The sequence below is a fragment of the Eubalaena glacialis genome, chromosome 2 (genome assembly GCF_028564815.1).
Source record: "Eubalaena glacialis isolate mEubGla1 chromosome 2, mEubGla1.1.hap2.+ XY, whole genome shotgun sequence".
Lineage (NCBI taxonomy): Eukaryota > Metazoa > Chordata > Mammalia > Artiodactyla > Balaenidae > Eubalaena > Eubalaena glacialis.
The window spans coordinates 108,600,012-108,624,785 of NC_083717.1; the positions used below are offsets into that span (position 1 = coordinate 108,600,012).

At 41.0% G+C, this 24,774-nt stretch overlaps 1 protein-coding gene and 1 non-coding gene across 2 annotated transcripts in view; one reads left to right on the forward strand and one right to left on the reverse strand.

Moving 5' to 3' along the window:
- Nucleotides 1-10,687, reverse strand: part of STARD9 (StAR related lipid transfer domain containing 9) — a 134,360-nt gene extending 123,673 nt beyond the window's left edge. The window contains 3 exon segments of the mRNA XM_061180415.1: nucleotides 4,289-4,405; nucleotides 6,186-6,255; nucleotides 10,641-10,687. Of these exon segments, the coding sequence (XP_061036398.1) occupies nucleotides 4,289-4,405; nucleotides 6,186-6,255; nucleotides 10,641-10,687 (234 nt within the window).
- A 753-nt stretch (nucleotides 10,688-11,440) lies between these two features.
- LOC133086079 (small nucleolar RNA SNORA11) lies at nucleotides 11,441-11,570 on the forward strand. Its single transcript, XR_009699860.1, has one exon. It is a non-coding gene; the product is annotated as a small nucleolar RNA SNORA11 (small nucleolar RNA).
- The last annotated feature ends 13,204 nt before the right edge of the window (nucleotides 11,571-24,774 follow it).

Here is a 24,774-nt window from a genome sequence, read left to right on the forward strand (position 1 = left end):
CTCAACTATAGAAGAAGAATAAAATCTTCTACCTTTCAGGCTGTTGAAGGGATTAAATCAGATAATATGCATAAAGAGAGGACCAGGTCACTAGCAGACTAAATGAGATTTGTTTAATTTTGAGAGTCAGTGAGGCTTGGTGGACACGACACACAACTTAGAGCCGGACAGTCTTGGGTTTGAATCCCTGCTCTACCACTTACTGGCTAAGTGACTCAGGCAAGTCTTGTAGCCTTTCTGTGGCTCAGTTTCCTTATCTATAAAATGGAGTAAATAATATAGGGTTAATAGATTTTGGAAGAAAGTCAAATGAAATGATAAACATTTAGAGTGTACAGATATTTAACAAAGAAGCTGCCTCTCAGCAGAACTTGCAGTAGCTGATTTGCTCTCTAGAGGCTCATATTTGTTGACACCTGATCTATGTGTTCAAGTGTGTCACCACTAAGGACTGGGAAGTGCTAAAGCACAAAGGAATTTTAATCTTGAACCTATCTTTTGAGGCTGTAACATAAACATAAAGAGAGGGAGGTAGAGTGGTACAATGCAATGCAAAGGCCACCACAGCAAGCAAGGGTCCAGTCCCACTTTGGCATTAACTGCCCGTATAAGTCCATGTAAGTTACATGCTGTATCTGGAACACGAGAGGGTGGCCTAGATGAGTGGGTCTTGCCTGGAAACATTTTTGATTGTCACGATTGGGACTGCTACCGGCACCTAATGGGTAGAGGCCAGGGATGCTGCTAAAGATCCTACAATGCCCAGGACAGACTCCCTACAACAAAGAATTAACCAGCCAAAATATCAACAGTGCTAAGGTTGGGGAAGCCTGGCCTAGATGACTGCTAAGTTCCCTTCAAGTTCTAACACTCTAAGAAACTATGAGGAGAAGGCAACACCAACACTGAACATGTGACTTCTTGTCAACAACCATCAAGCAATGCCTTATCATGTTGCTCAAAATCCCCCTAAGGCCAGTGGGGAAAATTTCCCCTCAGATATCTGGATATTCTGAAATCAGTGCTGTACTTCTGAGGGTGATGACAGTCCTTCCTTCACAAAAGGAGGCACAGTCCTCCAGGGACTTGGTCCCTTACTCTTTGCAATTAAGAGTGTTTCCAAAGCCATGAGATTCCTTTAGGGCAAGAAGATGATGTAAATGAGTCTGAACAGATCAGAATGATACATGGTACACACAACAGCAGAGGTGAATATCAAGTATTGATATGTCATGCTAAGTGAAGTAAGCCAGACTCAAAAGGCTACCTACTATTTTATTACATTTATACAACATTATGGAACAGACAAAACTGTAGGTAAGAAAACAGATCAGCAGTTGTCAGGGGCTGGGCGGGTAAGAACAGTCTGACTACAAAGGGACATGAAGGAATTTGGGGGATGATGCACTGTTTTATATACTTATTGTAGTGTAAGTTATACAACTGTACGTGTTTGTCAAAACTCACAGAACTGTACACTGTACACTAAACGGTGAATTTTACTGTACCAAAATTATACTTCAATAAGACTGGCCCCTCTCCCCCCACCCCCCAAAATACGATCACAAAGACAGTAGAGAGGATTGATGTACTTCGGGAGAGGATGAAACAGATGACATCTAAATGCTTTCTTATGCCAAGTCCTATGATTTTACGATAATCTGCCTTTCCTACCCCTGGTGACCTCAGAGCCGTAATGATTAGGGTTGAGACTGGGCTCCAATTTCTGTGTCAAAGCGATGAGTCCCTCCAACCAAATCATGTGGATGTGAGTCTTGCCACCATTCTGGGACCTCTGGCCCTTCTCCAGCCTGTGACAGAGATTCCTTTCCTTCCCTCTCGTAACCTGACCAATGAGTGCCTTAGACAATTAGTAAACAAGCCAGAATAAACCTTAGGAGACACTGGTTTTATCTCTCTGCACAGGCTTCCTGTCCAAATGCCATTTGATCTTTCCACTGAACTTCAAATCAGGCAACAGAAGAGGAATCATATTTATGAATTCCCCTCCTCTACGGGCTTCTGGGTTTCCACTAGGTTATTTTTATACACTTAAGCTACATAAATATAAAAAGTGAGCCTCATACCAAAATTATACCTGAGCTTGCTGATATATAGATATAGATATGTAGTTTTGTTTTGTTTACACATACTTCCCAGATTATCTATCAAATGTTACACAAAATAGTTAATGTTTCTTACGTACAGAACAGTCCTAAGTATGCTATGGTCAAGAAGGATGGAAAGAGCCATCAGAATGCTCACACCTTCTGCTAATAGAAAGACCACTGTCTTCGATACCACAAATACAGTCACAACGGTGAACTGCTTTAGGAGTCCCATGCTCTTATTTGAGAGTCACTTCCTTTCCTGGCTCTTCTTGGAGGATCTCAGTGGAACAATACAAACACCAGTAACCAGATACCTCATACCTGCTTGAGTGCTGGGATAAGAGTCAAGGGCCACAAGATAAGCCTGGACCTGCCAGTGCCCTCATCCTCCAAAGGATGGAGAAGACTTGGTAGGGGCCAGGTAATACCCACACTGCCCCTTTCTGCTGAGCATTTACAGCAAACACATTGTGACTACAAAAGTGGGGTGCTCATATTATAATAGAAGGGACCCACTGAAACAACAAATCCCACAGTGGTCTAGGGTCTTGTTTCCACATGTTCCCCTCAAAAGGGAAGGATGGGGAATTATACTTCCATGGTTTAGAATTACCCAATCATCTTTAGAAGTCCAATCATCTTCAGAAGTCCAACCATCTTCAGAAGTCTGCATCAGCAGAAAATCAGTACAGGCAGACCTCGGAGGTCTGCTTCCAGACCAACACAATAAAGCAAATAATTGCAACAAAGCCAGTCACATGAATTTTTTGGTTTCCAAGTGCACACAAAAGTCATGTTTACACTATACTGCAATCTACTAAGTGTGCAATAGCGTTATGTCTAAAAAACACTGAACATACCTTAATTTGAAAATTCTTTATGACTAAAAAATGCTAACCATCATCTGAGCCTTCAGTGAGTCATAGTGGCGACATCAAAGATCACTGACCGGGGATCATCATAAAAAATATAACAATAATGAAAAAGTTATAAATATTACGAGAATTACCAAAATATGACACAGAGACACGAAGTGAATAAATGTTATGAAAAATGGCACGGATAGACTTGCTTGATGCAGGGTTGCCACAAACCTTCAATTTGTAAAAAATGCAGTATCCATTAAGGCAATAAAGCAAAGTGCAATAAAAGGAGGTATGCCTATGCTGTCCTCCAAGTCACTCAGGCTTGATAACATTGTTTCTTTGGCATAATTAGGAAAAGTTTCACAAAAGACTAACATACTTAGCAGAAAACACACTTTGGCTTTTTATTCAAAGATGTATGCACTGATAGGCAATGGGTGTCTAGGGTTCTCCCCCAAATTTTTCCATTTTCAATGTTTTTTCCTAAAGACATATTCCTCTAGTATTCTCTTTCACATGTAAGAAAGAACATCTGAAAGGCCAAATAAATGATTTTTCTAATTTTAGAAAGGACCCTGGCAGCTGCTAGGATGAGGACTATTGTCTGTGGTCACAGACTTGAATCAGGCAAGGCTTGCTGGACGTCATGGGGACTAAATGCATGACCTTTGACAGTGCTCCAACCAGGACAAGGCTGCTGCTTCACAGAAACAGAGAGAAGTCCTGTAGACCCACCTGGCCAGACCTGCTGCCTCAGAAACTTATGGGAGAGCTAATCAGCAGGAAGGGTGACCTACAGCACCAGCCAGTAAAGGCTTGGCTCATCCTCTTAATCCTCAGCAGATGAACAGAATTCACCTCTTACATACATTGCAGGTTGGCAGAATAGCTGTCCAGCCCTTTACACTCGGCCTAGGAGCACAAGCCTAAGACTCAAAGAAGATACCAGTCTCTATGACTCATGGGCCCTTCTGCTGCATACAACACAAGGTCAAGTTTGAGGTGAGCCCATTCACCTACCACAGGAGCAGAACACTGCCTGAACTACCGCGTACCCATCTGAATCAGACGGAGGTCCAAGCCTAAATGGACACTAGTCAATTTCCGTGCCCTCAACAAGCAGTCTTTTCTTATCTCCTTTGCTCTTTCTGCAACTGATGCCTCTCACTACCACTTCCCAGATCAAAACATCATTAGTTTCTGACCAAACTACCGTAAGTAAGAAATAGCCAGGGCCCAGATTCCATGTTAATTTCCCAATAACTATCCAATTATAAAGACCTGGGGAGAGTGAAGGAAAAATGACATTACCACATCCTGAGATGCATACTGGGGGTCCTCTGGGTTGACTGACCAGTAGCAGTAATCAAAGCCAAATGCCACAACCTTCTCCCGGGAGTCGCCAAAGCCACTGGGTCGACCGTCCACCTAAAATCAAACATAGGATCCAGTGTCTTCTCTACTATAATATCAGAATCTGGCCAGTGGCACTTGATTCCTCTCTGCTGTAGCTAGAGATACCTGGACTGATCATGAGAATCTTTATCATATCTACCAGAAAAAGAAAAAGTAACATTTGTCTTCATCTTGTTAGGTACAATGAAGCCCCAGAGAATTAAATGCCTGTCTATCATACTATCACATATCAACCCACATAGGAACCAGCCCTATGAGGCATAAGACAGCTTGGGAGAAAAATCCTTTCCTTCTCTGGGCCTCTTCTTCTTGTATCATTTCTTCTCTAAGTATTTCTGTAGAAGATACTGGTAGTGCATGAGTAATTCAGTCTCTGGGCCTGACAGGCTCTATCAACCTAGGGCAAACACAGAGGTCCTTGGGGTATCCACCCCCAGTGAATGAGAAAGCATGTTGGACAGAAGAGTTAGGACCACTCCAACTGCCCAAGGTAGATGAGGGCAGAGCCAGAGCTTGGAACTGTACTGACCTCCAGGTACTGGGGAGAATGGCATTATTCACAGAAATGCCTATCTTACTATTTAAAATTTAGACTCTGGACAGGGAGAAACAATCCCTTCAACTAGGTACCATAAGCCACAATAGAATGAGGCTGCCAGAATGACTAAGAGATTCTTAGTGAATAACTGGCCTCAGGGAAGTAAGCAGTCAGCGAGGTGTGCAGGGGGCAGATTAGAGTTTGATCTTGGCCAGAATTTACTCTTAACCAAAAATATGGGCTCTCAGAACAAAGCAGCTGAAGTGATTAGGCAACAGAGACATAAATAAGAGACAGCAGAGAATGAAAGGTCTTTTGTCCCCAGGGAGCTTCTGTTGAAAGTCTGGCAGGCTTCTCTTTCAGCAGAGAGCTACTGACAAAAGGAAACAGATCACATCATAGGAGTAACACAAGAGTGGGCATGGCTGGGGGCCCTGGGATCCAGATAACCTTCATCCTGCAAGTCAGCTTCCTCAGCTCCCAGGAATGCTGAGTACCACCTGCAAGCTGACCACAGCAATAGTCACATGGCCGGCTGTCCTGCCCCTCTCCACTGCTCAAGGGCCATTTGTTCTTTCGAAAGAATCCCTTCCACTTCCACTGGCCTGGGAAATGGAGGAATGGGATGGAGGAAATTAGCCCTAGGAAGGGGTGAGAGGTGGAGGAGGAAGTTGCCAGTATTTGTCCAATCGTGACTCAAAGATCAGTCAGATCTGTAAAAGAGAATTTGTAGCAAGACTCGGGCTAGTGACCGACTCTCTTCTGAGATCTAAAGTCTCTTACTTGGCCTTCACTATGGCCAAAAAAAGAGTCCTGCATTAGTAGATGCATACTAAAAGCCCTGGTAATGCTTCTAGATGAAGTGATATCCAATAAGAGGCTTGAGCCAAAGTCTAATTGGTGGTCGGGTGAGTTAAATATACGTATGGATTGTCCCCACCATGATTTAAGCTGGCCACAGCCCCCATAACACTCCTAGTGTTTACTTTCAGAACAACCACTGACCAGTTTCCAAAACAGCTGTACCCCACTGATGTGGGCTGCAGCAGCCACATCCCTGGAACTTCTTTCCTGGTGTATTTTTATATTTGCTTTGTGGTTGCTCAAAGCTCTTCCCACAGTTCCCCTTATCTGCCCTTCCCTCTCCCAATCCCCCTCTCTAAACACATTCACATACCCACCTTCACCCGCAGAAGCCCTGTAATAATACTAGCTCCTCAGTGGAAAGAAAAAGGAAAACAATTTCAGGCTTACCTTTAAATTCCTGATTTTTGCCACTTTGCCATCAACTTCCACAATAATTCTTCCCCCTTCTTTGGTCTCCCTAGAAACAAAACACAACCCATATGAGAAGAAATATTGCTTCTTTAAGTTAATCAAGAAAAGAGGCACTTCCTTGGTGGCACAGTGGTTAAGAATCCACCTGCCAATGCAGGGGACACGGGTTTGAGCCCTGGTCTGGGAAGATCCCACATGCCGCGTAGCAACTAAGCCCGTGCGCCACAACTACTGAGCCTGCGCTCTAGAGCCCGTGCTCTGCAACAAGAGAAGCCACCGCAATGAGAAGCCTGCGCACCACGACGAAGAGTAGACCCCGCTCGCCGCGACTAGAGAAAGCCCACACACAGCAACAAAGACCCAACGCAGCCAAAAATAAATAAATACATTTATTTTTTAAAAAAAGAAAGAAAAGAGCAGCTGAGAACAGCGCTATTGGGACAAAGTGTTTCCCTATTGCTGTCTCCATAACTGGGGTGTCCGTCTCCATAAATGGCTATCAGCATCATATCAAGCAGTCCCCTAGTTGGCACGCTTCCCTGGATTATTAGAATTTGGCTTGGGAACAGTGAAGAGTCACCGTTGTTGGGCACCCTCTATGTGCCAGGCACTGTATTAAGTAGAGTATGTACTATACTTCATCTTATGCAATCCTCTTAACACACCCTCCTGACATAGCTTCCTAACATATCTTCATTTTTTCAGAACGAAGACTAAGGCTGAGAGAAATTATGTAACTTGTCCAAGGTCACACAGCTAGCAGTGGCAGAGCTGAAATTTCAACCCAGATCTGTCTAACCACAAAGCCATATGACCTAAAAATCAGGCTTGGAAACCATGGAGAATATCCTCTGCTCAGCACACAGCATGGCATCACTTCTCATTTTCTCTGATATTCTGAGCACAGAAAGTAACGAAAAAGGTTTTGGAGTCCTGTCTGTTGAGACCTGAGAACATGCTTCCCAAATCCTTTCCTTATGTCTTCCTAAATCAGAATGAGAGCCAAGATCCTTAAGAATCTTCCTAAACTGCAGTTCTGTAGTAACACTGCTAACAACTATCCAACCCCTAAATTCACTTTAAGGGGTTTAATCCACATGATCCACATACCTTAAGGCCAAAACGAATGGAATACACTCCATTCTAGATATGAAATCCTTTTTCACAGCATAAAGAACTTAGCTAAAGTGCTTAAGGTCAGAATGTTAATAGATGAGAGTTAACTCATTGGCACTTTTTCTACTACAAAGAAAGTTATCAATTAAATTACTCCTGGCCTGAGACCTGAAAGTTGAGCAAATATATTCAGTCTCATTTTTATCTTTCCTCAGGGTTACCAGGATGTGACCTTGAGGATTTGGGGGCTGGGGGGGGGGGCAAGGGGTGCACAGTGAGACAGGGGTCTTTACATTTAAGATTATTTTTTTAAACCTGTCAGTGTGCTTGGGATAAAGCCCTGGATAAAAAATTTCCCTCTCCCAGGTGATGACATTTCTGTTACTTAAATTTCCTCAAGGCGCTGATGCTCTTTCTTTCACATTTCATACAAGACAGTACTTAAGGCAGCAGGGATATTCTTTGTCCCCCAGGATCATAAAACTACACCTCCTGCCCCCAGCCCTCAGCTCTCCCAAAGAAAATCTTTCATCTTTGGTGTTAAGATAATTTTTTTTCCTTTCTGCATTTACAAGTAGGTTTTATTCTCCCTCCACCCATTATAAAATACACAGGTTATAGTAAATTTGGACAATAAAGAAAATAAGGGGGAAAATATGCAATAACGTTTGCAAATCTATTTAATTTTTTAAAGTAAGCCCTCTTTTGAGGATTTATCTAGGACTTTTTAGCATAAAGCAGCCAAAAGAAAAAAGGGTCTTGAACTTGACCTCTTGACAGAAAGATATGACACTAAAAGTGGGTGAGATGCTGCCCCTCCCCTGCCTGGACCACTGCCATTGGTAATCTAGTGGTTCCAAAATATTCTAAAACAAAATGAGGACAAATTAAAGTTGAGCAGAAGAGAAAGAAAGGGCACCAACCTCAACTGGGCAGCGGACTGCACACAGCTCAAAGGAAGTCTACTGATGCCTCTGGGTCCTGAATTCTACCAACAGGCATTCATTCCTTAGGGTTAAAGATTTTGCACAGGAATAAATCCTCCGTTACACGTTTACTCCTAGGACAGTGTTTCTCAAAGCGTGGTCCACAGGTTACCTTCATCAGAATTATGGGAGAAGGTGGGGCTAGTTAATTGGAACTCCTGTTAACAACTTGCAGTATAACAAGCTTCCCAGGTGGACTGTATGTCTCCTATAATTTGAGAATCACTGCCCTAGAGGAGAAAATAACCCAGCCATTTCCACTGATCTATTCATTTGTAAAACTTAAAAAAAAAAAAAAAAAGACAGCTAAGAAGAGGGAGGAATAAAAGCAGCTGTTAAAAATTATATAGCTAGCACTTCACTGGACACTTAAAATGAGCCAGGCTCTGTTCTAAGTATTTTTAATATACCCTTTCATTTGATCTTCACAAAAAAACCCATTAAAGAAGTTACACTACTTCACGGATTTAAAAAGAAGAGCACAGAAAGGGAATATAGTGCATGAAAAGTAACTTTTGCCAGGGCAGTGGCTAGTGTTCCAGAGCCTACAGTATTGGCAGAAGAAAACATGTTCTCTCAATGTTGGATGATTTGGGACAAACAAGGGGCAGCATCTTATAACGAGACATGGATTTTCTGATTATGGGAAACAACTGTGAGGTAGAAGGGAGGGCACCAAAGCCATTTCCCATATTATCATTTTACTGATGGTCTATTCTAGTCCTACTGAGCAAACAGGCATCTGAGAAAGAAGTCCAACTTTTCCGTTATCTCAGGAAGGAGCGGCTTGGTCTGGTGAAAGGAATCCCGGCTCTTACCTACTTTTAGATCTTAAACAAGACCATTTTCTCATCTGGAAAAATTAAAAATGGAAGCTTGACCTCTAAGATTTCTTGCCAAGTACCACATAAGATCCAATGACTTTGTTAACTGAGTCTGTGCCTCCCAAATAGTTCCAATATGTGCCTTCAGGTCCCAAACCACATTCTGCCAGCTTTATCTCCTACCACTCATCTCCCTCCACACACCCTCTCCTCAAACAACTGAAACGTTTCTGTTTCCTAACAGCCTAAGTCCTTCGCTCTCAGTGTTCTCACACAGAGGGCTCTTTACACCTTCTCCACCTGTCAGCAGACTCTAGCAGCTCTTTTAAAAGCATTTGGGTTCAAGCACCAACCCTTCTGTGAAGCCTTCCCTGACTTTCCAAACCTATGAGTGGAAAATCAGTCAGAAGGGAAATAAATTATGCGGCTGGACCCTGGATGCCTCAACAGCTGAGAAGTGCAGGATCAGATTCACGCATGAGGAAATGGGCACTGACTACGTTGAGGGAAGGGGTTAAAATGACTTCCCCTTCTTCCCAGTTCTGCTGTCGAGCACCGAATGAAACCACCATCTCTCTGAGCCTCCGTTTCCCTCTCATACCTTACAACCTGCTTTCCTCCACATCTTCACAAAGAAACCCATGTGCACTCAGGGACGCACACAATTCTGCCCCATTCCTCACAGGTACGCCAGAGCCACCAAGAAGAGACAGGAGACCGCCCGATCCCTCTCCCACACGTGAGATACTTTCCCAGCCCTTCTCGGTGTACCCAGGGAGAAAGGCCCACACCATGCATCAAGAAAGAGAAAAACAAATACCGTATGCTAACACATATATATGGAATAAAAAATTTAAAAAAAAAAAGGTTCTGAAGAACCTAGGGGCAGGACAGGAATAAAGACGCAGATGTAGAGAATGGACTTGATGTGGGGAGGGGGAAGGGTAAGCTGGGACGAAGTGAGAGAGTGGCATGGACATATATACACTACCAAAGGTAAAACAGCTAATGGGAAGCAGCTGCATAGCACAGGGAGAGCAGCTCGGTGCTTTGTGACCACCTAGAGGGGTGGGATAGGGAGGGTGGGAGGGAGACGCAAGAAGGAGGGGATATGGGGATATATGTATGCGTATAGCTGATTCACTTTGTTATAAAGCAGAAACTAACACACCATTGTAAAGCAATTATACTCCAATAAAGATGTTAAAAAAACAAAAAAAGACTTGAGCCGCGGCCCCTCAAAACTCCTGCTGGCAGGACTCCAGGGACACAGGGTAGGCCACCCTGAGGCCATCCACTAACCGCTACCCGCCATTCAGGGCACTATCGAAAACCCAACCCGAGCGAGACTTTGTCCCGCCAGGCTTTTAGTTTCCGGACGCTGGACCCTTGGGCCACTTTGTGTCTGATTTCTCCGCGCCAGAATCACTGGAGGGAGAGGCGAGGACCTCGCCCTCCTCTCAGCTCGTTTGACGCCTCAGGCGCCCCCTCCCGCCTAGACTCACCTTTTGCTGAGGGGCCGGACTCTCACGGCCACCCGCACGTTGGCCATCCCTCAGGCCAAGGCTCAAGTCCCGCAGGTCGGCCCAGCTGCAGCATCCCCAACACCAGCCCCAAGCCAAGCCCCAGCCCAGCCCAGCCCAGCCCAGCCCAGCCCCAGCCCCAGCCCCGCCTGCCCCACGCGCCTCACGGGACAACCCCGCCCATATGCGGGCGGATGCCCGGCCGCGGCGGTGCCTGCCGAACCTCAGCCAATCCTGAGCTCGGTGGACTGGAGGACGCCCGGGCCTCCCCGCCTCGCTCCTCCCACGCGCCTCATGGGACGGCCCCGCCCACGAGGGCGCCGGCTGCCCGACCAGGGCGGTGCCTGCGGAGCCTGGACCAATCCTGTCGGGGGCGGGAGGGCGCAGATCCTGGCTGGTTGGGGCCGGCTCCCGCCTACTAGGAACTCCCACCGTGCGACAGTGGTATAAAGTCGAGAAAATCCGTTAAGTTTAGTTAGTTTACAGACTACAAAGTAATTTGCTAAATACTTTTATTCGCTGCGTTCGCCTGAGCTGTCAATTCTGTGGTTTAATTTTAGGGGCAGAAATGAAATGGGGAACACCGATGTTTTTGCAGTTCCCTGCAAAGGGCATCGCCTTTCTTTGAAGAGGCACGGGAGTCGAAGGAGTTTAGAGGGCTCGCTGGCGAGCTTCTCTTGATCGTGCTGGAAGCTCATAGCCACCCTGACAGAGTTCGTGATCGTGGCGGGAAAACTATCGGACCGAACTGGTTCATTAATTCATCCAAGAAATAGCTACTTGGGGTGTGCTCAGAGCAGGGGGCCTGAAGAAATGGCTCGTGTGTTTACAACACACCCGACAGGAATCTGGGTTCATTGTGAGAAGGGGCACAAAGCTTGTGGCCTTCCTATGAGCAAATACCCAACACGTGTTCCCCTGCACCTCCACGTGGCTGCTGGGCAGGACCAGTGCGACAGGGCTCAGTATTGGAAGGAAAGCTACGGTATTTAGTGGGGGAGTTTACCACCTTAGAGCCTGTCTGGTCCACGCCTGGGTGCGCCATGAGTAGTCTTACAGACATAAAGGCTTTGAACCTCTCTTTTCAAGGAAAAAAAAATAGATTCCAACTATATGCCATTCTGGAAAAGGCAAAACTATGGAGACAATAAAAAGATCAATGGTTGCCAAGAGTTTGGGGGGAGAGGAGAGATGAATGCACAGAGTACAGAACAGAAGTTTTTATAAGTGGTGAAAATACTTTGTATGACATTATAATGATTTTATGTCACCATACTTTTGTCCAAACCCGTAGAACGTGCAACACTACTCATTTCATTTAAGTGAACCCTAAGATGAACTGGGGACTTTGGTGATTATGATGTGTCAGTGAAGTTCATCCTTGGTTTAAAAAAAAAAGAACACTCAGGGTAGACGTTTTTGGCAAAACTTTTGTTTCACTTTTATATATGTATACATATTATATATGTGTGTGTGTTTGTTGGATTGTGATGTAAAATGTACCTTTTAGATCAAAAAAGTTTGCAGGCCACTGTAGTTATACTGGCAAATAAAAGCACAAATTAATCTAAAAAAAAAAAATAGCTACTGAGTACCTACCAAGAGTCAAGGGCTGTTCTAAGGCCCTGAGGATACAGTCCTAGCCTTCATGGAAATTAGAATCCACAGGGAAGGGAAGAGAGAATAAATACATGAATATATAATATGTCAAAATGTGCTAAATGCAATGTTTTGGAAAAAGAACGGTAAGGAGATTCGGTAATGATCTCTGTGTGTATGTAGGGGGAAAGGTGCTACTTTGTATAGGATCTTCAGGAAAGGCATCATTGATAAGGTGACATGACTAGGTTTGAATGAACTGTGGGGCGGGGAGTGACTTGCAGGTATTCATTTATGTATTTAACAAATATTTCCTCAGTAATCACCTATTATGACCACGGACATAGCAGTGAAGAAAACAGGCACACCTCTGACCTCATGCAGCTTGGTGAGAGAAACTTATATAATAAGTAAGACAAATTAAGTAAAATGTATATCAGATTAGCTAAGGAGTGAAAATAAAGCAGGAAAGGGGATGGGAAGTGAGTAGAGTGTTGAAACTGTAGATAATATGCCCAGGGAAGACCTCCTTGAGAATGTGACCCTTGAGAAAAATCTGAAGGTTGTAAAAGAGTCATGCTGTTATGTAAAAAAGGGCAATTTCAGACACAGGGAACAGGCCAATGTAAAGGCCCTGAACTTGGAGAAAGCCTGGAATGTTAGAGGAACAACAGGAAAGCCAGTGGAGGTAGCATGGAATGACAGAGGGGGAGAGTCATAGAGGTAGCATGGGACCATGGTAAAGCCTTTGGATTTTATTCTAGGTGAGCTGGAAAGCCATTGGAAAGTGTTAAGGAGAAAAGTAAAATCATATGATGTACATATTTTAAATGATTACTCTGGCCACTGTTTTGAGATTATTCTGAGGAGTGGGGAAGGATGGAAGCCCAAGAGGGATCAGTCAGGAGGCTATTTTAGTACCCCAGTAGCAGTAATAGAGTCACAGTGAGCCTTTGATTTGTGTGTCAGGCATGTTCCAATAGTAGTTTACCTAATCCAGTCTCCTCTCTCATCTATTTGAAAGGATCCACCCCTAGAGTATTGGGACAGCTGGTTTACAATTCAAATTTGCCTGGAACCCTAGGCTTCTGAATGGCTTCTCTACTCACTGTGCTTTGCAGTGGAAAGAATGGCTGTATTAGGGAAAACAGTATGAAAGTTCCTCAAAAAATTAAAAATAGAGCTACCTATGATCCAGCAATCTCACTTCTGGGTATATATTCAAAGGAAATGAAATCACTATCCCAAAAATACATCTGCATCCCCATGTTCATTGCAGCATTATTTACGATTAGCCAAGATGTGGAAACAAACAACCTAAGTGTCCATCGAAGGATGAATGGAAAATTTGATATATATATATATATATCTCAAATTGTATGTATATATATACACATACAGTGGAATATTACTCATCCTTTAAAAAAAGAAGGAAATCCTGCTATGATAACATAGATGGGCATTAAGCTAAGTTAAATACTTCAGACAGAAATATCCTGTATGATCTCACTTGTATAAGTATCTAAAAAAGACAAACTCATAGAAACAGAGAGTAGATTGGTGGTTGCCAGGGCTGGGGTTGGGGAAAATGAGATGTTGGTCAAAGGGTACAAGCTTCCAGATGTAAGATAAATAAGTTCTGGGGATCTAATGTGCAGCAGGGTGACAATAGTTAACAATGCTGTATTGTACACTCAAAAATTGCCAAGAGAATAAATCTTAAATGTTCTCACCACCACTACTATCACCAAAAAAATGGTAATTATGTGAGGTGAAGGATATAGTAACCAATATTAATGTTTCACAATATATACATGTATGAAATAATCATGTATAATTTAAACTTCCACAATGTTATATGTTAATTATATCTCAATAAAGCCGGGGGGGGGGGTGGATGGAAAGTATTGCTGCATTAATATATTTCTATCTTGGGAATTCCCTGGCGGTCCAGTGATTAGGACTCCGTGCTTTCACCCTGGTCAGGGAACTAAGATCCTGCAAGCCACGTGGTACAGCCAAATATATACATGTTTCTATATTCAGGTTGGAGAAGTCAGCATAACAATATTCTGTATTTTTAGTTATATCACTCATAAGTATTTCAATATGTGTCTTTGAAAGATGAGGACTACCTTTTTAACATAATCATAATACCATTATCACAACCAAAGACATTAGTTTCTTAACACCATCAAATACTCAGCATTCAAATTTCCCTGATTTTCTCATAAGTTTTTTTAACAGTCTCTTTGTTTGAATCAGGATCCAAATACAGCTTGATTGATATGTTTTTTAATCTTTTATTCAGTAGCTTCCTTGTCCCTCTCCTTTTTTCCTGCTGGCATTTATTTGTTTAAGAAACCAGGTAGTTTTCCGGTAAATTTCCCACAGACTAGTTCTGCAAATTAATCCCTATGGTGATATTTAAATGTTTTTCTGTCCTCTGTATTTTCTGTAACTTGGTAGTTCAATCTAGAGCCTTGATCAAATCAGTCGGCACCTGTCTTTCTTTTTGTGTTATTTGCAGTCACTAATGAGCATCCTCTGAGTTAATTAGATCATCACTTCATTAAGAGCTTAAAGGTTCTGGACCCAATTTCCAACGTGGGGCTGAGGGGCGGTCTCCACAACACCAAGCAATTCTCTAACACCAGCTGGGTGTCCTACAATTCAATTCTGACACTATCTACTCAGAGACGGCATCAGATTCCATAGGTTGAGTTCAGCCCCACAAGATTGCTCTCCACTTCTGACCTCAATCGTAAGCGCATGTTGTTACCTCTTCTTCTGACCCACAGGCTATAGACTAGAGATTCTGACTGTCTCTTCCCTGGGCACGATTAATTTGCTAGATCAGACTTCAGATCCCAGTCGAAAATCCAGGTTGTTACTTGTATTGATACTTCTGACCTTACTGGCTATAAAATCAGAGGTTCCCACAACCCCCTTCTTGGGTTTGACTTATTTGCTAGAGCAGCTCACAGAACTCAGGAAACCCACTTACTCACGAGATTACTAGCTTGCTACAGAGGCTATTAAGGGATATAAATCGACAGCTAGTTGAAGAGATACATAAGGTGAGGTCCTGAACAAAAGAGCTTCTGTCCTTGTGGAGTTTGGGGCCCTGCACGTGACACATAGAAGTGTTCTGGTCCCCCAACCTGGAAGCTCTCTGAACACCATCCTTTTGGGGTTTTATGAAGGCTTCATTACATAGGCATGAATGATTAAATCATAGGCCATTGCTGATTGTTTAAACCTCCAGCCCCAGGAGGATTGTTTAAACCTGCAGGATTGGAACTAAAAGTTCCAATCCTCTAATTATATGGTAGCTTCCCCTGGCAACCAGGCCCCAACCCTCAGTGGGGTCAAAAAGTCACCTCATTAACATAACAAGAGACACATTTACCAGACTCACCATTTAGGAAATCCCAAGGGTTTTAGGAGCTCTGTGCCAAAAATGAGACAAAGACCAAATATATATTTCTTACTATAAATCACAATATCACAAGGTTGCAAAGTGATAAACTCCAATTTTATCCTTTTTCATTTATGTGTTGACATACTTATAAAGAGCAACTTTTCTTCATCAACTGAGGGACAGGTAGCATAGTAAAGGCAGGACAAATGCTTGTTTCAATTACTAGTTTTCAAAATAAGTTGGTTCCCTAGCACTTTCCAAAGGTGGATAATGAGCTGTTGTTTTTTTAAATATTATTATAAACTCATGAATTTAAGCATATTTTGTTTGCTTCAGCCTACTGCAGTTACTATTCTTTTTTTTTTTTTTTTTGATTTGGCTGTGCCGGGTCTTAGTTGCGGCATGCGGGATCTAGTTCCCTAACCAGGGATCGAACCTGGACCCCCTGCATGGGAGCGTGGAGTCTTAACCACTGGACCACCAGGGAAGTCCCTGCAGTTTCTATTCTTGATAGCCAAAATCATCCCAACTTTGGCCAGTGGGAGCCTCACTGACTTTTGACTCAGCTCCAGTAATCTTTGCTAGCTTCCTTTATTTCTGACGTGGTAAGAAGTTCCAGGTGCCTCTTGAACATGTTCCAAGTGTGCTATCAGCCTTTTCTTCAAGGATTTCTGGTTCCTTTTAGGTCTCTATTTTATATTTTTTAATTAAAAATATTTAAATTGAGGTATAATTGACATATAACATTATATTTGTTTATGTTAGGCCACAAAATAAGTCTTAATAAATTTAAGAGGATTGAAATCGTATCAAGCATCTTTTCTGACCATAATGGTATGAAACTAGAAACCAATTATGAGAAGAAAACTGGAAAATTCACAAATATGTGGTGATTAAACAACATGCTACTGAATAACCAATGGGTCAAAGAAGAAATCAAAGGAAAAATTTTAAAATATGTGAGACAAACAAAAATAATAAACATAACAAAATTTATGAGATGCAGCAAAAACAGTTGTAAGAGGGAAGTTCATAAATGCCTACCTTAAGAAACAAGAAATATCTCAAATAAATGTCCTACATTTACACCTGAAGGACTAGAAAAAAAATTTCCAAAATTAGTAGAAGGAAGGAAATAACAAAGATCAGAGCAGAAATAAGTAAAATGGAAACTAAAAAGACAACAGAAAAAAAAATCAGTGAAACTGAGAGCTGGTTCTTTATCAAGATTTTTTGAGTCAACAAACTATTAGCTAGACTTACCAAGAAAACAAGAGAGAGGACTCAAATAAATAAAATCAGAAATGAAAGAGGAGACATTACTGATACTACAGAAATACAAAGGATCATGAGAGATTGCTATGAACAATTATATGCCAACAAATTTGACAACCTAGAAGAAATGGAAAAATTTCTAGAAACACACAACCTATCAAAACTGAATTATGAAGAAATAGAAAATCTGAACAGACTGATTACCAGTAAGGAGACTAAATCAATAATCAAAAATCTCCCAACAAACAAAAGTCCAGGCCCAGACAGCTTCCCTGGTGAATTCTATCAAACATTCAAAAAAGTATTAATACCAATTCTTCTCAAATTCTTCCAAAAAATAAGAGGGAACACTCCCAAACTCATTTTACAAGGTCAGCATTACCCTGAGGACACCACTAGAAAAGAATATTACAGACCAAATTCCTGATTAACATAGATGCAAAAATTTTCAACAAAATAGTAGCAAGCCTCTTTCCACAATACATTAAGAGGATCATACACCATGATCACATGAGAGTTATTCCAGTAACGCAAGGATGTTTCAACATCTTCAAATAAAGCAGTGTGACACACCACATTAACAAAAGGAAGGATGAAAATCATATGATTATCTCAATAGATGCAGGAAATCATGTGACAAAATTCAACAACCTTTCATGATGAAAACTCTCAACAAATTAGGTATAGAATGAATGTGCCTCAACATAATAAAGGCCATTTATGACAAGCCCACAGCTAACATCATAATCATACTCAAAGGTGAAAAGCTGAAAGCTTTTCCTCTAAGATCAGGAACAAGACAAGGATGCCCACTCTCACCACTTTTATTCAACATAGTATTGGAAGTCCTAGCCAGAGCAATTAGGCAAGAAAAAGAAATAAAAGGCATCCAAATTGGAAAGGAAGAAGTAAAACTGTCACTAATTGCAGATGACATGGTATTATATATAGAAAACCCTAAAGACTCCACCAAAAAAAACTCTTAGAACTCATAAAAGAATTCACTAAAGTTGCAGGATACAAAATCTTGCATTTCTATACACAAATAACAAACTATTAGAAAGACAATTTTTTTAAAATCCCATTTACAATTGCATCAAAAAGAATAAAATACCTAGGAATAAATTTAACCACGGATGTGAAAGACCTGTACACTGAATACTACATTAATAAAAGAAATTGAAGAAGACAAATAAATGGAAAAATTTTCCATACTCATGGATTGGAAGACTTAATGTTGTTAAAATAACCGTACTACCCAAAGCAATCCACAGATTCAATGCACTCCCTATCAAAATTCCAAAGGCATTTTCACAAAAGTAGAAAAAAATTTTCTAAAATTTGTATGGAATCACAAAAGACCCTGAATCGTCAAAGAAATCTTGAGAACAACAAAGTTGGAGACATCATACTCCCTGATTTCAAGCTATATTACAAGACTATAGTAATCAAAACAGTATGGTATTGGCATAAAAACAGACACATAGATCAACAGAATGGAATAGAGAATATATGACAACAGAGCCAAGAATATACAATGGTAAAAGGACAGTCTCTTCAATAAATGGTGTTGGGAAAACTGGGTGGCCACATGCAAAAGAATGAAACTGGACCATTATCTTATACCATACAAAAAAGTTAACTCAAAAAGACATGAACATAAGAACTGAAATCATAAAACCCTTAATAACATAGGCGTTAAGCTCCTTGACCTGAGTCTTTTTTTTTAAATAAATTTATTTATTTTTTATTTATTTATTTTTGGCCTTGTTGGGTCTTCGTTGCTGCATGCGGTCTTTCTCTAGTTGCGGCGAGCGGAGGTTACTCTTCATTGCTGTGTGCAGGCTTCTCATTGAGGTGGCTTCTCTTGTTGCAGAGCACAGGATCTAGGTGCACGGGCTTCAGTAGTTGTGGCATGTGGACTCAGTAGTTGTGGCTCGCAGGCTCTAGAGTGCAGGCTCCGTAGTTGTAGTGCACGGGTTTTGTTGCTCCGCAGCATGTGGGATCTTCCCAGACCAGGGCTCGAACCCTTGTCCCCTGTCTTGGCAGGCAGATTCTTAACCACTGCATCACCAGGGAAGTCCTTGACCTAAGTCTTGGTGATGATTTTTTAAATCTGATGCTGAAATCAAAAACAACAAAAGGAAAAATAAACAAGTGGGACTACATCAAACTAAAAAAGCTTTTGCACAGCTAAGGAAACCATCAAAGAAGTGAAAAAGCAACCTACAGAATGGGAGAAAATATTTGCAAATCATGTATCTGATAAGGGGTTAATATCCAAAATATATAAAAAAATACAACTCAATAGACCAAAAAAAAAACCCCCAAAAAACAAAAAAACAAATTCAATTAAAAAGTGGACTTTTTAAATTAAAAATGAATAGACATTTTCCTTAAGACATACAAGTGGCTGACAGGTACATGAAAAGATGCTCAACATCACCATCATCAGGGAAATACAAATCAAAGCCACAATGAGATTATCACCTCACACCTGTTAGAATAGCTATTATAAAAAAAGCAAGCTACAAGTGTTTGCAAGAATGTGAAGAAAAGGAAACCGTTGTGCACTGTTGGTAGCATTGTAAATTGGTGCAACCACTATAGAAAACAGTATGGAGGTTCCTCAAAAATTAAAAATAGAACTACCATAGGATCCAGCAATTCCACTTCTGGGTATTTATCCAAATAAAACAAAACCACTAACTCGAAAAGATATATGCACCGCCATGTTCATTGCAGCATTATTTACAATAGCCAAGATATGGAAACAACCTAAGTGTCCATTGATGGATGAATGGATAAACAAGATATGTTACACACACAAACACACACACACACACACACACACACAAACACACAGTGGAATATTACTCAGTAGTAAAAAAAAGAATGAAATCTTGCCATTTGCAACAACATGGATGGACCTCAAGGGCATTACGCTAAGTGAAATAAAACAGAGAAAGACAAATACTCTATGATCTCACTTGTGTGAAATATAAAACAAAAACAAAAACAAACAAAAAAACCAAGCTCAAAATTAAGAAAATAAATAAATAAAAATTTAAACTTAAAAAAAAGAAAGAAAAAAAATCAAGCTCATAGATACAGAGAACAGATTGGTGGTTGCCAGAGGTGAGCGGTGGGGGGTGGGAGAAATGGGTGAAGGTGGTCAAAAGGTGCAAACTTCCAGTTATAAAATAATCAAGTCGGGACTTCCCTGGTGGTCCAGTGGTAAAGAATCTGCCTTACAATGCAGGGGACGCAGGTTCAATCCCTGGTCAGGGAACTAAGATCCCACGTGCTGCAGGGCAACTAAGCCCGCACGCCACAACTACTGAGCTCGTGCGCCTCAACTAGAGAGACTGTGTGCCACAAACTACAGAGCCCATGTGCTCTGGAGCCTGCGTGCCACAACTAGAGAAGAGAAAACCCACACTCTGGAGCCTGCGTGCCACAACTAGAGAAGAGAAAACCCGCACGCCACAACTAGAGAGAAGCCCGCGCGTCGCAACGAAAGATCCCGCACGCCTCGACAAAGATCCCGCGTGCCGCAACTAAGACCCAACGCAGCCAAAAATAAATAAAATAATATAAATAAATAAATATTTTTTAAAAATAAATAAATAAAATAAATCATGGGGATGTACTGTACAGCATAATGTGGTTCCTTTTAATATGAATTGCTTTTCAGAGACTATCATCTTGGTGCTTGTTGCTATTGTGTTTGTCATTGATTTAAGGCCTTTTTTCCATTTGGATAGTTTTATTTATTTATTTATTTATAAATTGAAGTATAGTTGCTGTATACATACTTTTAATTCAAATTCAGGACCACAGAGTTTTTAGTCTCATTGAAATCTTACATCTATAAATACTGTCTCCCAATAGAGAACAGACTTGTGGTTGCCAAGGGGGAGGAGGGGAGGGAGAGGGAGGGACTGGGAGTTTGGGGTTAGTAGATGCAAACTATTACATTTAGAATGGACAAACAACAAGGTCCTACTCTATAGCACAGGAAACTATATCCAATCTCCTGGGATAAACCATAATAGAAAAGAATATAAAATATTCTTTCCCATTATGTATATATAAAATATATATGTGTATATCTGAGTCATTTTGTTGTACAGCAGAAATTAGTACAACACTGTAAATCAACTATACTTCAATAAAATCAAAAAGTTTCAAAAAAAGAGTATAAATACTGTCTTCCATAACATATACTGCTACCCTAACTACATCAACATAATTAGTCATTTGCTTTATCCCACGGTATACTCACAGTCTCTGAATAATAATGATAATAATAATAATACCGTCAATAAGAAGAGTACTGAAAACAGTTTATTTTTTTGGAGATTTTTTGTTCATAGGGAATATCTCACTAGGAATATTCAGTCAAATTTACTGAATTTTAAAGTCATTTGAAATAATTCCTCTCAGTTTGATTAGGCCACCAACTTGATATATAGTCAAATGTTTCATTTTTCTATCAATGTTAGGAATCCTTTAATTTTGTTTTATAATTATATATTTACGTGGTTCCAAAGTCAAATTTACAAAACGAGATCTATTCAGAAGTTTAGCTTCTTACCCTGTTCCCTCTACCCTGTTGCCTCTCTCCTGCATAGGTAACCATGCTTTTTAGTTTATATATATATATATATTTATATTTATATATATATATATATTTTTTTTTTATCTCCCCCCTTTCTTACATAATCAGTAACATATCATACATACAATTCTGACTTTGTTTTTTTTGTTTGTCTTTTTGGTCGCACTGCGCAGCTTGCGGAATCTTAGTTCCCCAACCAGGGATTGAACCCAGGCCACAGCAGTGAAAGCGCCGAGTCTTAACCACTGACAGCCAGGGAATTCCTGATTCTGACTTTGTTTTACACTTTACAGTGGATCCTGTAGATCACTCCTTTTCAGTAAATAGAGATATACCTCATTCCCTTTTACAACTGCATAGTGCTCTACAATGTGGATGTCCATAGTTTATATTATCAGTCCCTTATTAACGGCAAATTTGGTTGTTTCCAGTCTTTTGCTATCAGAAATATTCCTGGTATGAATAGCCATGTGCATACATCTTTTCTTATTTTTGCCAGTATATCTTTGCAATAGTTCCTATAAATAGAATTGCTGAGTCCAAAAGGAAATGCTTATGCAATTAAGCTAAATATTCCCCAGTTCTCCTCTGTAGGGGCCATATGACTGATCTTTGCCTTCCCATCAGCAATGCTAAGCATGCCTGTATTTCCACAGCCTCATCAACAGAGTATCTCGACAAACTTTTGAATTTATGCCAATCAGATAGGTGAGAAATGTTAACTCAGAAGTTTTAATCTGAATTTCCTCTGTTGTAAGTGAAGTTACACTGTTCTGTGATTTAACCAAGCTAGCTCTCTCCCTCTTGACTTCTTAGAGTGACCTCACCATGATTTACATGGTAAAATTTCAGGGAATCCAGAAAGGTCTCTTTAACTAAGTTCCACCATATCCAACTCATATTTTTGGAACTTATTGCCTGAAGGAATAAAAGGAATAGCTTAGAAAGGGAGTTACCAAAGCCATCTTTGTTTTGGTTATAACTAATAACAGCAATGACTTTCAATTATTGGGTACTAGGAACTGATTGCTTTTTATGCATTATCTCATTTAATTTTCCCAAGAATCCATGATGTAGGTACTGTTATCATCTCATTTAGAGATGAGGAAAGTGAGACTGATATTAAATAAGTTAGAAAGAACATAGGGCTAGTAAATGGTGGAACTTGGATTCAAAAACAGGTATAATTCTAAAGCCTTTGCTATTACTCTCCATGTTGTAGTAGCTAAAGACAAGCCCTGTCTCTAAATCTCCTGAACTTGGGGGTGGAGATGGAGAGAGGAATATAAGATTAAGATGAGCTTGGGGAGAAAAGGCAGTTCAGATTACTGATATCCTGTTCCATGATTCCCACCTACCATCAGGTATTCTACAGAAAGCCTTCCATCCAGCAAAGTTTTTCAAGTAAATCTTCATTGACCAAGATAAATTTTGATGTCCCACAAAAGCTAAGACTCAGAAAAGAAAATTAAGTTACAGAAAATTTTATTAGCATCTACTGATCAAAAATAAGTATATGGGACTTCCCTGGTGGTCCAGTGGTAAAGAATCCGCCTTCCAAGGGAGGGGACACGGGTTTGATCCCTTGTCGGGGAACTAAAATCCCACATGCCGCAGGGCAACTGAACCTGCGTGCCACAACTACTGAGCCTGCACGCCTCAAATAGATAGCCAGTGTGCCGCAAACTACAGAGTCCACGCGCCACAACTAGAGAAGAGAAAAAAACCCACATCCTACAACCAGAGAGAGGCCTGCGCGCCGCGACGAAAGATCCCGTATGCCTCAGCAAAGATCCCACGTGCCACAACTAAGACCTGACGCAGCCAAAAAAAAAAAAAAAAAAAAAAAGTATATGTTGCCCTCTAGAGGTAAATTGATTTTTGATAAGGAAGCATATTCAGAGTTTGTGTAGGGTCTCCTTGAAAATGTCATCTCACCACAACCTTCAGGAAATGAATGACTTTTCACTTTTACTAGCCTTCCGCATTAAGAAAATAAAGTGATTCAAAGTCTCAAGTAAGATATTTGACTCCTATTTTTTTACCCTAAATTCTGGTAGAGCAACATCAGAGGTCTATAGTCTCCCAGGAAAAGTTCATAAACTGCTAATGGGACTCCTGCTCCTACCACATCCTAATGTAAATTTTTCCTACAAACATTTATGAGGTATTTCCAAAAGGAGAAGAGAAAATATAACTTGGAAATGGTGAAAAAGGAAAAAGAAAAGGCAAAATTAAAAGAACTCTAGAACGTGATCTGCTTATCTTGAACTATACTAATTTAAAGTAAACTCAATTACATGAGTAGATTCCCCAAATTGTAGAATAAATCTCTTACATAAATTCATTTTACATCTCAGGAAATTCCACAATACATTGATTAGTTTTATTAATATCGCAACTCTATATTTTGCATGTCAAGAAACCCTTTGGGTTTTCCTATTCCTCAGACTATTTTCCTAACTTTATGGAGGTTTGAGAGGATAACAGGGGTCAGGCTGGCAGAGTCACAGATCAGAGCAAGGAGTAAAATAAGAAAAATGCTGGAAAAACCAAGTAGCATCTCAATTCCTTCAGAATAGTCTTCATAAAGTGGCATCATTACTATGTTGGAAGTGAATTCACAAATCTCACACAACTTCTGGTGTTAAATAGAAAGACATTCAGAGTTATTTTTGTTATTATCCACATATCTAGAAGCTGAGGGAAAAAAAAAGCTGATGCACAATTATTGACTCTAGCACAGACTATATTAGCTTTTCTCTTTGTAGTAAACCTCAGTCTCAACTTACCTCAAGCTTTTGTGAATCAGATAACCTGTATGCTTACACTTTAACTGTGTATGTTAAATAAACAATCTGGGGGTTTCCCTGGTGGCGCAGTGGTTGCGAGTCTGCCTGCCAATGCAGGGGGGTTCGAGCCCTGGTTTGGGAAGATCCCACATGCCGCGGAGCAACTGGGCCCGTGAGCCACGACTACTGAGCCTGCGCGTCTGGAGCCTGTGCTCCGCAACGAGAGAGGCCGCGATAGTGAGAGGCCCCGATAGTGAGAGGCCCGCGCACCGCAATGAAGAGTGGCCCCCGCTCGCCGCAACTAGAGAAAGCCCTCGCACAGAAACGAAGACCCAACACAGCCAAAAATAAATAAATAAATTAAAAAAAAAAAAAGAATCTGTCCTTTTAATCATATAGGAT